At 50.3% G+C, this 16,037-nt stretch overlaps 1 protein-coding gene across 3 annotated transcripts; it reads left to right on the plus strand.

Annotated features, from left to right (window-relative positions):
* The first annotated feature begins 917 nt into the window (after window positions 1-917).
* Window positions 918-16,037, plus strand: SLC25A19 (solute carrier family 25 member 19). 3 transcript variants are annotated; one of them, XM_058704523.1, is made up of 8 exons: window positions 926-1,022; window positions 1,528-1,578; window positions 4,287-4,456; window positions 4,625-4,780; window positions 6,639-6,809; window positions 11,734-11,917; window positions 12,501-12,631; window positions 14,351-16,037. In XM_058704523.1, the coding sequence occupies exons 3-8, from the start codon at window positions 4,325-4,327 to the stop codon at window positions 14,531-14,533; spliced, it is 957 nt and encodes a 318-aa protein (XP_058560506.1). In that variant the 5' UTR covers window positions 926-1,022; window positions 1,528-1,578; window positions 4,287-4,324; the 3' UTR covers window positions 14,534-16,037. The 3 variants fall into 3 exon arrangements, with proteins under 3 accessions (XP_058560507.1, XP_058560506.1, XP_058560505.1); XM_058704522.1 differs by having other exon boundaries at window positions 927-1,022; window positions 1,528-1,583; XM_058704524.1 differs by lacking the exon at window positions 1,528-1,578 and having other exon boundaries at window positions 918-1,022.

Below are 16,037 nucleotides of genomic sequence, written 5' to 3' on the forward strand. Positions count from 1 at the left end.
CTTTTGGGGGGTGGGGATGGTAAGTTTGGGGGATATGCTTTAAAAGGGGAGTGCTTGTCTTTTAAAGATACATTCTGAAATGTTAACTGGTGAAATCATATGTTGTCTGGTATTTACTTCAAAATAATGTTAGGGGGCGACATAGGTGCAGGGATTAAGGGACACAAAATTGACCTTGAATTGGTTCATTGTTAAAGTTGAGTAATGATTGTATGGTGTTCATTAGGCTATTTTACTTTTGTATATGTATGAATGTTTTAACTTGTGCAATGAAAATGGTTTAAAAGTGTGCGTCAAAGTGATTGCACTAATGTGGAAAATGCAATTTAAAAATCGGGAATACGGTCCCGCAAAAAACGCTGATGCTACTTGGCTTGAGTGGTAGTGACTCACTTCCTCCCTTCGTTTCTACATTTTCTGTAGGGTCTGTAATGTATTTCTATATCATTTTTATAATGAGAAATTATGCATAATAAACTCTAGGGGAAAACAAAACCTCTACATTTTTGCCGTCTTCTTCCTGGTTTCAAAAACCCGTCTAGTCTCACTCCTAAGTCCTCCAGGTTTTAGCTAAACTTCCCGCCATCTCTCCCAAGTTTAGATTCTCCGGGTTCTGAGACTACGAGGGTTTTGAGAAAAACGGGTCAAGTTCAGCGCACCCTAAGTTTCCACCTGCCGGTTGGACGACGAAAGCCACACACCACTTGGAGCCGAGACCTCCAAGGGCGCAGCCTGACTTGGGGACGCGCCACGCGCACGGCGAGACTACATCTCCCAGAAAGCTCTACTTCTTGCACGGGGACCCGCCTTCGTAGCGGCGGACTACATTACCCAGGTACACCTTGCGAGAGGTGTTGCGGTTCTACGACTGTACAACTATTGGTCCGGCGTATGTCGGAAGCTGTTCAGTGATTGGCCCCGGAGCCCGTCAGTTACTGCCAAGTTCAGTTAGGGTTGCTGTGAGACTGCTGGAGTAGATAGGAAGAGAAGCGCGCGGAGCCGGGCCGCGCCCTTCGTGCCGGGTGAGTGGCCTCTACCTCTTCCTCACCGTGCGTTTGGGGACCCGGGGGTCGCACACGCGCGCCAGCACTCACGAGGGAGCAGGGTCTGTACGCACTCGTGTCACGCCTGACCTAAGAAGCATCTTCAGCGGCGCAGGAGGCGAAACCGCACACACGCGGGACATCCATACACGTGGGTGCCTGTTTGGCTGGCATCTTCTCGGACTCGGGGAGAAGACGCTCCGAGCCACTCCTGGACGCCTGCGTCCACACGCGGGGATACCTGCGGGGACATCCCCCCACCCCCCACCCCCCCGTTGAACACTTGGGCACACGGGCACCCGAGCTCACCATTCATATCCGATCTCAGGGGCTTCCGCAGTAAGAGAAGGGGGATGGCCTGGCCAAGGCAAACTCTCACGCACCCCATCCACCCTGCCACTCACTCCAGCGGCCCCCCATCCTCTGGGTGCTCTAGTCTATATATCATGCGTATAGCTCTATTTCATTTTTATTTTGTCTCTAGATAAATATCAAGGCTTACTGGTACAAAAAGGAAATCCAGCAAGCGGGAAACGTAAGGTCACTACTGAACTATATTTAACCAGCCCTTTTACGTGTATAAAACTTTTACCTTTTTTTACAAAACTTTACCACATATGTTATCGTGCATGATCCTCCCACCAGTCTGGGCTGGGCAGGGCGGACATCATTCTCATTTTCCAGGAGAGGGATGGGAACCCAGGTTAAATAAGCCTCTGGGGGTACTAGGGAGGCAGAACTTAAACTCAAGTTTATTGATATGAGATTTAATGTTATCTCCAGCTATGCACAGCAGCTTATTTGTAGAAATACCTCATTCCCTTCCTGATGGCAGAGAGCTCACTCTGCTCAGTGAGACCTCAGCAGTCGAGGTTTTGCCTGTCAATCATCTGTTTCTCACAGGTGCCTGGAGAGAAGCAGCTTGAATTAATGTCTCAGAAGTTGGTGGGCAAGACCAGATCTCCCTCCTCCTTTGAGAGTGTGGAGAAGAAAGTGCCGAGAAATGGACACATTCCTGGAGGGGTGGCAGTTTCACATCATGAGGCTTTTTTTGTTTTTGTTTTTGTTTTAATATATGTTTATTTATTTTGAGAGGGGCGGGGGAGAGGGGAGGGACAGGGAGAGAGGGAGATAGAGAATCCCAAACAGGTTCCACACTGTCAGGGTAGACTCTGATGCGGGGCTTGATTCCATGAACTGTGAGATCATGACCTGAGCCGAAATCAAGAGTCAGATGCTTAAAGGACTGAGCCACCCAGGTGCCCTGAGACTTTTTTCTTTTTAAGTAGGCTCCGCGCCCAGTGTGAGGATTGAATTCATGACCCTGAGGTTAAGAGTTGGATGCTCTACCGACTGGAGTCACCCAGGTGCTCCCATACCATTAGACTTGTAATAAAATATTTTAGAATACTTTGCTGAGAGAGCCCCATGGAAATGCCTTGTTAATTTTAAGGATGGATTGGAGCACTACTTTACTACTTTCAGAAGCGTGAGTTTGGGGCTCTCAGAGTTCCAAAGGAGAAAAAGAATCAGTGGTGGGGTGGACCTTGTCTCTCTGTGGGCACTGACTTTATTGTAACTGTTAGTATTCAAAAACTAGGTTGGTTCTGCGGTCCCTTCTAAAATCATTTATATTTAGTTTTGTAACAAATTCATATGATATAGAATTGTGTAAAGAAAAAGGGAGAGGAGTGCCTGGGTGGCTCAGTCGGTTAAGCGTCTGACTATGGCTCAGGTCATGGTCTCATGTTTTGTGAGTTCGAGCCCCACATTGGGCTGTCTGCTGTCGGGAGCCCACTGCAGAACCTCTGTCTCCCTCTCTGTCCCTCCCCCGCTCATGCACGTGCACGCACACACTCTCTCTCTCTCTCTCCCAGAAGTAAAATAAACATTAAAAAAAAGAAAGAGAAAGGGAGAGATGTATTTTCTGTCTTCCTTTCCCAACCCTTCCTGTAAAGGTAATCTTAACCAGCCTGTTGACGGGTGCGCTGTTCCAGACTTTACCCCGTGCTCTCTACTACCATACACAGTGTCATAGGTCTTGCTGGTTTACTTTTGCAAAAATGGGGTTTGGCTAGACATGCTGTTTTGAAACCTGCTGCTTTTTTTTTTGCCTCACGTTTCAGTGTATTATGGACATCTTTTCAAGTGTGCGTATCACTCTGGCTCGTTCTTCTTAATGGCGATGTACGAGTCCATTGCTTGGATGTGACTTAGTGTTTTTATGCATCCCTTTGTGTTATATCCAGTTTTACAAAGAGTGATGTAATGCATGCCATTTTATACACCATTGCTAGTGTTTCTTGAGAACAGTGGTTCTCAACCAGAGCGAGTGCTGTGAATGCTAGAGAGGACGTGAGTCCGGTCCGTGGCGGGGATGCTCTTTAGCTGAGCCCTGGTGCAGGGGGAGGAGCTACGGGGGAAGAGTGAGTGGGGGCATATGAGGTGGGGAAGAGCCACTGTGTTTCAGACATGGGGGACAGTAGATGCAGAAGCGAGGCTGGCAGTAGGAACTCAAGCAGTGTTTTCCAGAAACTTGTCCGGAGCGGAGCCCACCCTGATTGAAGTGGCTGAAGAGAGGTCCAGGGTGAGGTCGAGGAGGTCGGTAGGGATCGGGTGGGCCGGGAAGTATCATTTCAAAGCCTAGCAGGCCCCCCCCCCCCCCACCACCACCATTGCTGCAGCTGGGGAGGCAATGGAGAAAGCTAAGGAGTCTCTGGGCTCTTCCTTGGGATCACGTTGGCTTGTTGGAGAGTCCCATGGGCCGCTCCTGGAGCCTGCGTGTCTGACGTCTCCCTCCATGCTCATCTGCTGTCATGCTGGCTCAGCCTGGGACTTTACCTTAGATGGGAGTTGGCCATAAAGCCAGGTGTCTTGGAAAGCAAGCTGATCTCTGGAAGTGAATGATTTCCGCCCAAGCCTGTTTGTTCATTCAGTTAACAAATATGACCACTCACCATGCTGGGCTCTGTTCCAGGCGCTGGAAATACAGGGATGGGCAAATGGGAGCCAGGCCACATTTTCACGGGCTCACATTCCAGGGGGGGAGGGTGACAAGAAGCGTGCAGAATAAACATCGTGTGCTAATGCCATAAAGAAAACTAAAGCAGGGCGAGGGGACAAGAGGGCATGTAGGTGCTGTTTTAGATGGAATGGTCCAGGAGGACTGCTCTGAGGAGGTGGCATATGAGCAGAGACCCTAAGAACTTGCTCTGGTGTTTACTCCACGTCTCTTGCTTGCAGCCTGAAACTGATGGACGTTGTATGGGCCAGGGGCAGGGATGGTTGGCTATGACCCCCAAGCTGATGGCAGGAATATCTCCAGTTCCGAGGTGGCGGTGGCTGGGTCTGTGTCTGGACTTGTCACGCGGGTGATGATCAGCCCCTTGGATGTCATCAAGATCCGTTTCCAGGTACCTTTTTCCTCTCATTCCACATAATGGGCTAGAGGGCAAGTTCTCTCTTCTTGGAGTTTTGTCAAAGAGAAGCACTTAGCTGCCTTTGTTAACCTTTTCTGAAAGTTCTCCTTCTCACCCCACACCTGCTCCTGTTGTCCTGACTTTTTCAATTTTGATCCCTAGCTTCAGATTGAGCGCCTGTCTCGCAGTGATCCCGGTGCAAAATACCACGGGATCCTCCAGGCTGCGAGACAGATTTTGCTGGAGGAAGGCCCGACAGCATTCTGGAAAGGACACATCCCAGCCCAGCTTCTCTCTATAGGCTATGGAGCTGTCCAAGTAGGTGGCAGGGGAACGGGCCAGGCCCCTGGGTTGGAGTTGTTCAATAGAGGAACACAGGGGGGGTGGGGCCTGCAGGGACCCTGTCTGGGTAGGGCAGCAGGAGCGGTCACCACACTTCTTACTTGTCTTAACTGCGAAACTACCTGAAGTTTGAAGTCTGAAATTGAAGACAGTCAGACTGAGTTATACCACGGGTATTCCCTTGCGCACCTCCTCCCCACCGCGGGCACTTTGCACCGACTGAATATTAGATGTTGCCCCTAGGAGACTGTCTTTTTTTTTTTTTTTTTTTTAATTTTTTTTTTTCAACGTTTTTTATTTATTTTTGGGACAGAGAGAGACAGAGCATGAACGGGGGAGGGGCAGAGAGAGAGGGAGACACAGAATCGGAAACAGGCTCCAGGCTCCGAGCCATCAGCCCAGAGCCTGACGCGGGGCTCGAACTCACGGACCGCGAGATCGTGACCTGGCTGAAGTCGGACGCTTAACCGACTGCGCCACCCAGGGGCCCCCCTAGGAGACTGTCTTTTTTTATTTATTTTTTTTTTAAATTTTTTTTTTTTCAACATTTTTTATTTTTGGGACAGAGAGAGACAGAGCATGAACGGGGGAGGGGCAGAGAGAGAGGGAGACACAGAATCGGAAACAGGCTCCAGGCTCCGAGCCATCAGCCCAGAGCCTGACGCGGGGCTCGAACTCACGGACCGCGAGATCGTGACCTGGCTGAAGTCGGACGCTTAACCGACTGCGCCACCCAGGCGCCCCCCCTAGGAGACTGTCTTGACGCCATGCTTGGCAAAGGGCGATACAAATCTTTGCATTTTTTCAAAATAGCATTTTCACATCTGTGCTTCCTTTAGACTTCCCAGCAGCATTGTGAGGAAGGTAGAATAGACGTTACGTGGATCACAGAGAGGGTCAGCGAGCCGCCAGAGGCCACACAGCCTGGAAGTGGTGGGGCCAGGATGAGAATTCAGGCTCCTTGACTTTTGTTCACACATTCGTGCGGCTCGGTGCCGGTTGATTTCGTGGCGGATGGCTTGCAGCCGTACGGTCGGGGTGGTGGTAGTAGGCTGCCTGCGTGTGGTGCTAATGGTGAGCCAGGCTCTGCTTTAAGCGCTTCGAGGGGTGTTCTGTGGTCACTCCTGTGTTATAGACGGAAGACCAGGCAGAGAGAGCTTAGGTAACGACCCCAACCAAAGTCACTAGCTGGAAAGGCAGCCGAGCCGGGATGCCCACCTGGGCAGCTGGGGCCCGAGCAGTCCCTGCCTGCTTTTCCTATGACATCACAGCGATGGCTCGGGTCGGGAGCTCATGAGTTGACGCGCCCGTGCCTTTCAGCCTCGGCCGCTGGCACTCAGGTACCGCAGCGTGATGAATAAATATAGCAGCGTGCTCTCGGGACCCTGGCCCGTCTGAGTTGGCTGGGGAAGATCTGAGCAAAGCGGGTTTACGCCATAGAATGTGGAACCTGTGGAATTCTCCCAAGAGAATTTCTGCTCCAGGGCAGAACGTCTGTCAAACGGTGCCCCCGCCAGGTGAGCCCCAGGGTTGCCCACCGAGAATTAAATAAGGGCCTTGCTTCCCTGGTTCTGAGGAAACTCAGTTGAGGAGTAGAACTTTCTGATGTAAAATTTTTTCTCATATATTTTCTTAACCCTTTGGATATTTGGCTCTCCTCACAGTAGAAAATGTGAATAGAAAATGGCATTTGTGCTCTGAACAAAATTAGATATTTATCGTGTCCCGTCGCTGCCTAAGAATATTTCCTCGCCTGTAGAACCAGGCCGCGCGTGGATCATGGTGGCGTTTTGGGTGGGGGGGTTGTCAGTAACTTTGTCACGTGCTCTTGCAGTTTCTGTCGTTTGAACTGCTGACCGAGCTGGTGCACAGAGCCAGCAAGTACGATGCCCGCGACTTCTCAGTGCACTTTGTGTGCGGAGGCCTGTCTGCCAGCACGGCCACCCTCGCCGTGCACCCTGTGGACGTCCTGCGCACCCGCTTTGCAGCTCAGGGTGAGCCCAAGGTGAGTGGCCGGGCCAGAGGAGGCGGGAATGAGTCGCCGAAGGTGGTCCAGGAGGTGGGGCTCTTTTCCTTAGAGGAAACAAAGTGGGAGCACCCGGGGTCTGCGTCCCCTCAGCTGGTCCATCTGTGACACCCGTAACTGTGCTGAGCCCCGTGCAGGGTGCTCACAGCCTCACGTGGGAGACAGAACAAATCCTGAACAGCAGGCTGGACGGTGAGGGCGTCCGGGAGAGTGAGACTTGAGATCGTATTGCTGGGTTATTGTGAGAGTTGTTTTTGGTTTACGCCGAAAGTTTGAGTCAGATTCCAGGAAGAACTTACTGAGTGAAAGGGAGGGATTAAATCCTGAAATAGAGCCCCCCACCGTAATCTCCGCTTCCTGGACTTACATAAGAACAGCAGTACGTGTGCGTGCACGTGTATGTGCGCGTGTGCCCATGCTCAACCCGGTTCTTCTCAACGGAAGAATTTTTCCGTCTCCCTTCTGCTTTAGGGTGGGGAATGATTCTCTGCTTAAGAATAACTGTGGTTTCAGTTCTGCTGGTTCTTGGTGTTGCCTGGGCTGGAGATCCTGGGTTGGTGAAGCCCTTGTGTTCAAGAGACATCCTGATGACTTTTGTGGTTCAGAAGGGCAAAGTACCCTGGGAACAACCTACGAGCTCATGAATGGAGCATGAGAACCAGATCCCTCAGTGGGAAACAGAGGTTTCTCCTAATGGGGAAATGAGATGAGGGGCCCTAGGCACTGAGCAGAGAGATGGGGACGAAAGGTGTTTGTAGATGGAAAAGACAGACAGACCTCAGCAACATGGTGGCTGCGGGGATGAGGAAAAACGAGGGATGACACTCCATCACCTTCCCTGCTCTGGGATGCTAGACTCCTCTTCCGTGACTGCCCAGCCTTTAGGGGAAAAAAAAAAAATCTATGAGAAGGTGCGCCTTGAAACTAATATAACATTGTATGTCAATTATACCTCAGTAATAAATTAACCAAAGAAGTCTGTGAGAAGGAAAAAATATAAGAGAAAAGAGAATAGCTCATTACCTCTAGCTAAGGCGATTGAGATGCGGATTCTAGATTCTGGAATGATCAGGAAATCATCTGTGTGCAAAAGTGAATGGAAAAGATCTGTTTAAGAGCTGCAGATCAGGGGCGCCTGGGTGGCTAGGTCAGTTGAGGGTCCAACTTTGGCTCAGGTCATGATCTCGTGGTCCGTGGGTTCGAGCCTTATGTCGGGCTCTGTGCTGACAGCTCAGAGCCTGGAGCCTGTTTCAGATTCTGTGTCCCCCTCTCTCTCTGCCCCTGCCCTGCTCATGCTCTGTCTGTCTCTCTCTCTCTCTCTCTCTCAAAAATAAATAAAACACTAAAAAAATTTTTTTAAAAAAGCTGCAGATCAGTAGTGGCCATGGTGTAAATCCTCAACTTTAAAATGTTTCTGGTTTTTTTGGTAACATCTTTTTTTTAATGTTTTTATCTTATTTTTGAAGGAGAGAGAGAGAGAGACAGGGCACGAGCAGGGGAGGGGCAGAGAAAGGGAGACGTAGAGTCTGAAATAGGCTCCAGGCTCTGAGCTGTCACCACAGAGCCTGAGGTGGGGCTTGAATCACAGACCACGAGATCATGACCTGAGCTGAAGTCAGATGCTTAACCGACTGAGCCACCCAGGCACCCCTAAAATGTTTCTTAATCAGCAATATAGGTTAAAAAGTCTGGTGGTTCTGCATGAATTATAAAGAAAACACCAGCCACCCTGATTCCAGTCCCCAAGAGGCAACCACTTTAATACTCGTGCCTCTTCTTCCATTATTTACTTCCTAATTCTTCATAGCATGCTTAACCTTCTACATCTCTGTCTCTTTTTCTTTCTTTTTTTATTTTATTTAAAAAAATTTTTTTAACGTTTATTCATTTTTGAGAGACGGAGAGACAGAGCATGAGCGGGGAAGGGGCAGAGAGAGGGAGACACAGAATCTGAGGCAGGCTTCAGGCTCTGAGCCATCAGCACAGAGCCCAACGCGGGGCTTGAACTCACAAACTGCAAGATCGTGACCTGAGCCAAAGTCGGTCACTCAACTGACTGAGCCACCCAGGCGCCCTGTCTCTTTTTCTTTCTAATTTTTAAATTATAGACAGTAACTCTTGATGGCTACTGTGGAAGATGAGAGTTTACCTCTTTACCATCACCCTCGTGTGCTTGTGTTTCCTCCTTTGTCTGATTACAGTATACCTGATTTCTAGATTTTGGCTAGATCAATATCAGTGTCTTGCAGATATGATTATGTAAATGTTATTGCTGAGCCTTGAAATACATTATGATTACATTTTCTTTTATATTTTTGTCTTGCCTGAAGTTAGTGATTGCCTTGTATTTTATTTGTTTAGCTTTCTGCATGCTCATCACGAAGTTATCCTCTTGATAGGATCAGCCTGTGGTCATCTGTCCCACTTTATTACAGAGCCTCTTCTGGAGCCCTCCACTCTGGCAGCCTTCACCCTCTGGCTTCAGTGTGGACTCTTTGTCCCAGGACTGTTGCCAGCTGTTCTGTTAGAAATTCTCTTCCTGGGTCCTGTGTCTTCTCTTGATTAATCCCTCATTTTGGTGGAGCACAACATGAGATATGGCTTCTTTAGAGAAGCCTTGATAGAAAATGCCTTAATTTGACCCTTACTTACACTTGACTCATGATTTGGGTATAGAATTCTAGGTAGCTCTCAGTGTTGCTGGGGAGAAGTCCAGAATCACTCTGATTAATGACCCTTTATATGAAACTATCACCCTTCCTGCCTTGGGAGCTTTCAGGATCCCTTCCTGATTCCTGACATTCTAGAAGTTTACCAGTGACGTGCACTGGTCCCTCTGTCATTTGTTGTGTTGGGTACTTCCTGGACCCTTTAGTCCAGACCTTTTTCCTGGACACACTGGACAGAGGATCTGAAATGGGCTTTGCAGCGAGCCCGACGCAGGACTCGAACCCACAGACCATGAGACCATGACCTGACCCGCAGTCAGATGCTCAACCAACTGAGCCACCCAGGTGCCCCTGTCTCTTATAGTCTCTTTTGAAGATGCTTTTAATTTGGTAAGGTCCAGTTTATCAATTTGTTCTTTTATGGATTTTGCTTTGGGTATTTTATCTAAGAAATCTTTGCCCAATTCAAACTCTCAAAGATTTTTCTCTCAAGAGCTTGTCTTGGGGCGCCTGGGTGGCGCAGTCGGTTAAGCGTCCGACTTCAGCCAGGTCACGATCTCGCGGTCCGTGAGTTCGAGCCCCGCGTCGGGCTCTGGGCTGATGGCTCGGAGCCTGGAGCCTGTTTCCGATTCTGTGTCTCCCTCTCTCTCTGCCCCTCCCCCGTTCATGCTCTGTCTCTCTCTGTCCCAAAAATAAATAAAAAATGTTGAAAAAAAAAAAAAAAAAAAAAAAAAGAGCTTGTCTTGTTCTCTGAAGCTTACCTTTTTTTTTTTTTTTTTTAATGCTTATTTATTTTTGAAAGAGAGAGAGCACGAAAGCTGGGGAGGGGCAGGGGTGGGGGGGACGACAGAGGATCCAAAGTGGGCTCCGCACTGACACCAGACAGTCCGATGAGGGGCTCAAACTCACAAACTGCAAGATCATGACCTAAGCCAAAGTCGGACGCTTAACCGACTAAGCCACCCAGGCGTTCCCCTTACCTCTTTTAAAAATATCACAGAGGTGATCCCTTCTCTGTGGCCTGAGAATATCACTTCCAATTCTGTGGTTGGTTTCCATTTCCCTTAGTTTTCTTCTTTTGTCTATACTGTTTCTTCCTTCCAGATGATTTCTGTGCCTCCCATCGATCATTATGTTTTCTGGGTTTTTTATTTTTGTTTTTTTTGTTTTTTTTTAAGTCATCTTTATGCCCAACGTGGGTCTCCAACTCATGACCCCGAAATCAAGAGTCGCACACTCTACTGACTGAGCCAGCCAGGTGCCCCTGGTCTCCGTTGTTTATGAAGGCTTTCCTCAGATGTGTGTGTCCCTTGGCTGCCAGCCTGGTGTTAAAGGGGACACAGGGAAGCAGAGTGAGACTGTGGGTGCATGGCAGGCTTGTTGCCTCAGGGCCTTCCTCTGAGTCCTGGCCCTTTTGTGGACATCCCCCGGGGCGAAATCCTTCAGTGTGGCTGCCAGCGTCTGGGAGCCAAGTGGTGAGGAGGCGGCCAGGGTCCTCCCTTCTCTGTGCAGAGTGACTCCCTCAGCTGCCCTGTCTGGGCCGTGCCTCGCTGCGCCCACAACCCCCTCTGGTCCACTGCAGAGAGTATATGTTGAGCAGAAGGAAAATCCGTGTCCTGTTGTCTTCCTACGTGGAGATGGCCTGCTGACAGTTCACGAAAGGTTAAATATATGCACCTGGCAAATACCCAGAGACTCTAAAATGGTGAATCTCCCTCTTCCCCTGCCCCCACCTTTCCCCGCATGGAGGTAATGCTCGCCCTTCCTTGCTTCCTGTGGATCTTTGTGCAGGATAATCTCTGCATAGTTTTTTTCCTCCACAAGCACCATACCTGTTCTGCATCCCGCTGTGCTCATTTAGCTGTCTATTTGGGGGATGATCCCTTATCAGCTGCATAGATGGCGTTTTAACACCTGCTCTGTGTTCTTTTGACGTCCTGTGCCCAGGGGTGGACATTGCGTCTTTGCTCTTGTGCGGGACACTGTGGCAGCTGTCTTTGGGCACATTCTTGTGTGCACTTGTGCAGACAGACGAGTTTTGTAAAGAGCTAGAAAGGTTGTTGCTGGAAAACCCCACCGTTGAAGTTTTTGTCCAATATTTTCTCTGTCCTCTTGGCAGGACAAGTAATGCTCCTGGCAGCTGGGATTTTCGATGAGGGGAGATGCATGTGATGGGTGGTGTTCTAGGGCTAAACCGGCACCCACGCTCACTCGAGCTGCACATGTCTGTCCAGGTGTATAAAACCCTTCGAGACGCCGTGGTGACCATGTACAGGACCGAAGGCCCCTTGGTCTTCTACAAAGGCTTGAACCCCACCTTGATCGCCATCTTCCCCTACGCCGGCTTCCAGTTCTCCTTTTATAACGCCCTGAAGCACGTTCATGAGTGGGTCATGCCTGCCGAGGGAAGGAAAAACGGTGAGACAGCCCTCACACGAAGGGAAGCTGGGTCTCCGCTGCACCCCCTCCCCCAAGCCAGAACATCTCCTTCTGAACCACCTGGGAAAGAAGGGCTTCCTGTCAGAAGCTAAGACATCCCGCTCTCCAGACCTTGCTCTGTAATACACCCAGCCAACCAAACCAGTCCCGCTGCTTGTAGACCCTCCCTCGCTTTCGGATCTTGCCACCCCATCGGTGGCACCGTCAAAATTTATTTCTGACTTTGGTCATGGTTTTCATTTTTGTCTGAGGTCCCACTTACACGCAGCCTGGTTTTGGTTGTGTCTTTTTTTGGTTCTTGTTTGAGGAGGATGAGAAGAGCGGTGGGCGTCCTGGTCCCTCCCGAGCCTTGAACCGAGTCACACGGCAGACGGCAAGCCCTCACTTCTGTTCCATCCTCATTGTCACTCTTCCCCAACATGGCTGTGTGTGGTTCTCCTCAGAGACTCAGGGTGCTGGTGGGTCTTTGTTTCACGGTGGAGGGCTAGGTTCTTGACCTTGAACTTGTCTGCCCCCGATAACACTTCTCTCCTTTATCCCCCTTAATCCCACTTTGATTCAGAGAACCTCAAAAACCTGCTCTGTGGCGGTGGAGCCGGAGTCATCAGCAAGGCCCTCACGTACCCCCTGGACCTCTTCAAGAAACGGCTGCAGGTCGGAGGGTTTGAGCAGGCCCGAGCCTCCTTTGGCCAGGTGAGCCGTCCCCCTCAGAGAGCTCTGAGTCTTGTCCCTCACCTGCCCATTGGGCAGCATTAGCCCCCACAGCTCTGTCATCCCCGACCTGTCCCTGGGGACCCCCAGAAATGCGGGAAAGCCACACACAAAGCCCCATGCATGTTGGGCACTGTGGGACGATCCAGGTGAAGGAGAGCTCGGTGTTTGCTCTTAAAAAGTGTTCGATTCAGTTTGGGCCAGAGAAAGGTCCCCAAAATACTAAAGAACACGGAGAAGGAGACTCCCACCGGCACATAGAGTTGTTTGCTTTATTCTGTAGTGGTTCCTGGAGAGGAATGAATTAAATCTGATCGACTCATACATGGATTCATTCTTCACCCAGAAGAGAGGGGTGGGATGGATTGGGAGTCAGGGAAGGGCGGGAGCATTTCTTACTTGAGGGAAGGGAAAGAATGGAGTTAGTTGTAATATATCTTTGTAGGAAATTCAGAGAAGTCTGCTAGACGGAAAGATTAAAATCACACATAACTCCCAACACCACCTACCCACAGGTAGCAATCATGCAGAATCTTTGGCTCTAGGTTTGTTTCTTTGCATAAACATATGTGTATACATTTTAACAAATATGGAGCTGTTCACAAGGTTTTTATAACCTCCTTTTTCCATTGTCCTCCTTTTTCCTCCTTGTCCTGAAAGGACGGTTTGAGTTTGGACAGTTGGTGAGAGCCCAGGGCAGAGGAGCTAGGCCCTGCTTCTAACAGACTGTGTGGCTGGTTTTGTGGGAGGACCGGTGGTGGATGACGACAGATCAGGGAGGGAAGTTGAGGCCAAATGGAGCAACACTCTGAATACAGGCCACGGAGTGTGGACTTGATCCCTTCCCTTCCTTCCCCTTCCCCTTTCCTCTTCTATTTTTCTTTCTTTCCTTCTTTTTTCTTTCTTTCTTTCTTTCTTTCTTTCTTTCTTTCTTTCTTTCTTTCTTTCTTTCTTTCTTTCTTTTTCTTTCTTTCTTTCTTTCCTTCCTTCCTTCCTTCCTTCCTTCCTTCCTTCCTTCCTTTTTCTTTCTTTCTTTTCTTTTCTTTTCTTTTCTTTTCTTTTCTTTTCTTTTCTTTTCTTTTCTTTTCTTTTCTTTTCTTTCTTTCTTTCTTTCTTTCTTTCTTTCTTTCTTTCTTTCTTTCTTTCTTCACTTAACGTGGGGCTTGAACTCACAACCCTGAGATTAAGAGTTGCATACTTTACCAACTGAGCCAGCCAGGCACCCCTTGGTTCTTTATAATACCACTGCCAACACCACGGGGAGTTACTGGAGATTTGGAGGGAGCTGTGTCTTGGGGACGCGAGTCTGGCAGCAATATGTGGTCGACTGAGAAGGCCAGACTGGAGGCTAAAGCTAACAAGGGCTAGATTCAGATCAACCACCCAAAGGGAACCAGGTGGGATGGGATAAAGGGTTGGAGGCGCCTTTGGGAAGAGGGTCCTTAAGAGGCGCAGTCAGTAGGAGCTCTGTCCAGTGCTGATTTCTAGGTACATCTGTTCAGTCTGAATTATTAGTCCACCTGGAAGAGAAAGAAAAGGTCTACTTTTCTGTCCTTTTTGCCTTGTCATCTCTTTGTCCAGCAAGTGTTTATTGGGAGCTGTGATGTGCCGGGTGCCGGGCTGACAAAAGAGTAGAGCCAACACCCACGTGTTGAGCTCTTCTTCTGCCCTCCACCAAGTACCCTCCCTGTTCCTCTCCAGGTTCGCAGCTACAAGGGCCTCCTGGATTGTGCCCGGCAGGTGCTTCGAGAGGAAGGCCCAAGGGGCTTCTTCAAGGGCCTGTCCCCCAGCCTGCTGAAGGCTGCTCTCTCCACCGGCTTCGTGTTCTTCTGGTATGAGCTCTTCTGTAACCTCTTCCACCACATGAAGAAGGCGGACAGCTAGGCCCGAGGGCAGGAAGGGCAACCTCCCAAAGGAAGGCAGGCTTATCTACGATCTTGTGTTGTACTGAGAGCTGCCGCCCGCTCCATCCCCGCCAGCCAGCGTGTCTGTCACCAGAAGGGCAAGGAGAGCACACAGGACTTGGTCTGTGGGGACACGGCCATGCTGGTCCGAGGAGTTTGCGGTGGTTTCTCTGTAGCCCATGCTCACAGGAAAGGCAGCAGCTGCTACCCTGTGTTCTTAGCCCCTTCCACCCAGAGAACTGTCCCTGCTCTGGGTGGGGCCGTGGCCGGAGCACGAAGGCTGGGATTGGGCCCTTGGCAGAGGCCTGGTCCTCACATGTAGGCTCTTACTCCCACCAACTAATTTAATACACATTGAAGCTACAAGCACATTCCTTAATCTCACTCCCATCTTCCCTTCCTCATCATCCCTCCTCACGAAGTGTGAGGGAGGGGACCGTTGCCTTCCTCAGATGCCATTTTTCTAAGTAGTTGCATTCCTCATACAACTTTGCTTCTAGTTCTGGGGGAAGAACTGGTCACTTTATAACCGCCCCCCCACCCGCACCCCATGCCCAGATCTTCATGTCTCAATTTCCACTCAGGCTGTTCTCTCCCCTGGACAACGGAGCACAGCTGGGGGCGGCGGGGCGGGGGGGGGGGGGGGTGGTGGTAGGCAGGCCCCAGCAGCCTGAAGGCAGTGGGGGGTTGTGCTGATGGGAAGGACTGTGGGTGAAGATGGGGGCCCTTCTCCCTAGTCTACCTGGGATCACTCCTCTTCCGTGGGGTGGGGGGAAGCTTGCAGCTGAGCCAGTTGGCATCAGCTGCCCTCTCAGGGTGCCCCAAGGTGCTGTGTGCATCCTCTGTCATCCCTGAAGGGCCACAGCTCTGAAGCAGCCGTGTGAGCAGATGGTAGAAGGAAAGGGTTGGACAGACAGCCTGCTGAGGGCACAAGTGGGGGCGGGGGTGTCCGCACAAGAATTCACATCTACTCATCTGTGCACAGAGGAGACACTGCACTCAGGGGGACGGGGGTGAGAGGGAATTTACAGAACACAAGCACCACCCTTTCCACCCAGTTCTGCCCCCCTACGTACCCACCCAGGGCAGCCCAGCCTGCAGGGTTGGCTGTGCAGGGGAGGCCAGCATGGAGGAGCACAGGAGTCCCCTGCAGGACTTTACCCTGCTCTGAGACTGGGAGCTGGCTCCAGCCTTTGCAATGACTCAGGATGAAGGCACAGGCTGGGAGCAAGCCTGTGTGGGTGTCGTGGCCCTCGGACTCCTGTCATAAGAACTGTTTGGGCTCTGACCTGGGGCTTTGTGGTATGTTTGGGACCCCGACTCCTGAAGCTTCCCTGCTCTTGGCTGCTAATTCTGAAGATCTAGGCTGTGGGTAGGGTTCGGGGCACTGGAGGCCTGGGTTGGGGCTGCAGGAAGGCAGCTGCCTGAATGTATTTTTAAAGAAATTCCACTTGAGTGGAATAAAGTACACTTTATTCTTTTCA

Source organism: Neofelis nebulosa, chromosome 16, assembly GCF_028018385.1.
Source record: "Neofelis nebulosa isolate mNeoNeb1 chromosome 16, mNeoNeb1.pri, whole genome shotgun sequence".
Taxonomy (NCBI): domain Eukaryota; kingdom Metazoa; phylum Chordata; class Mammalia; order Carnivora; family Felidae; genus Neofelis; species Neofelis nebulosa.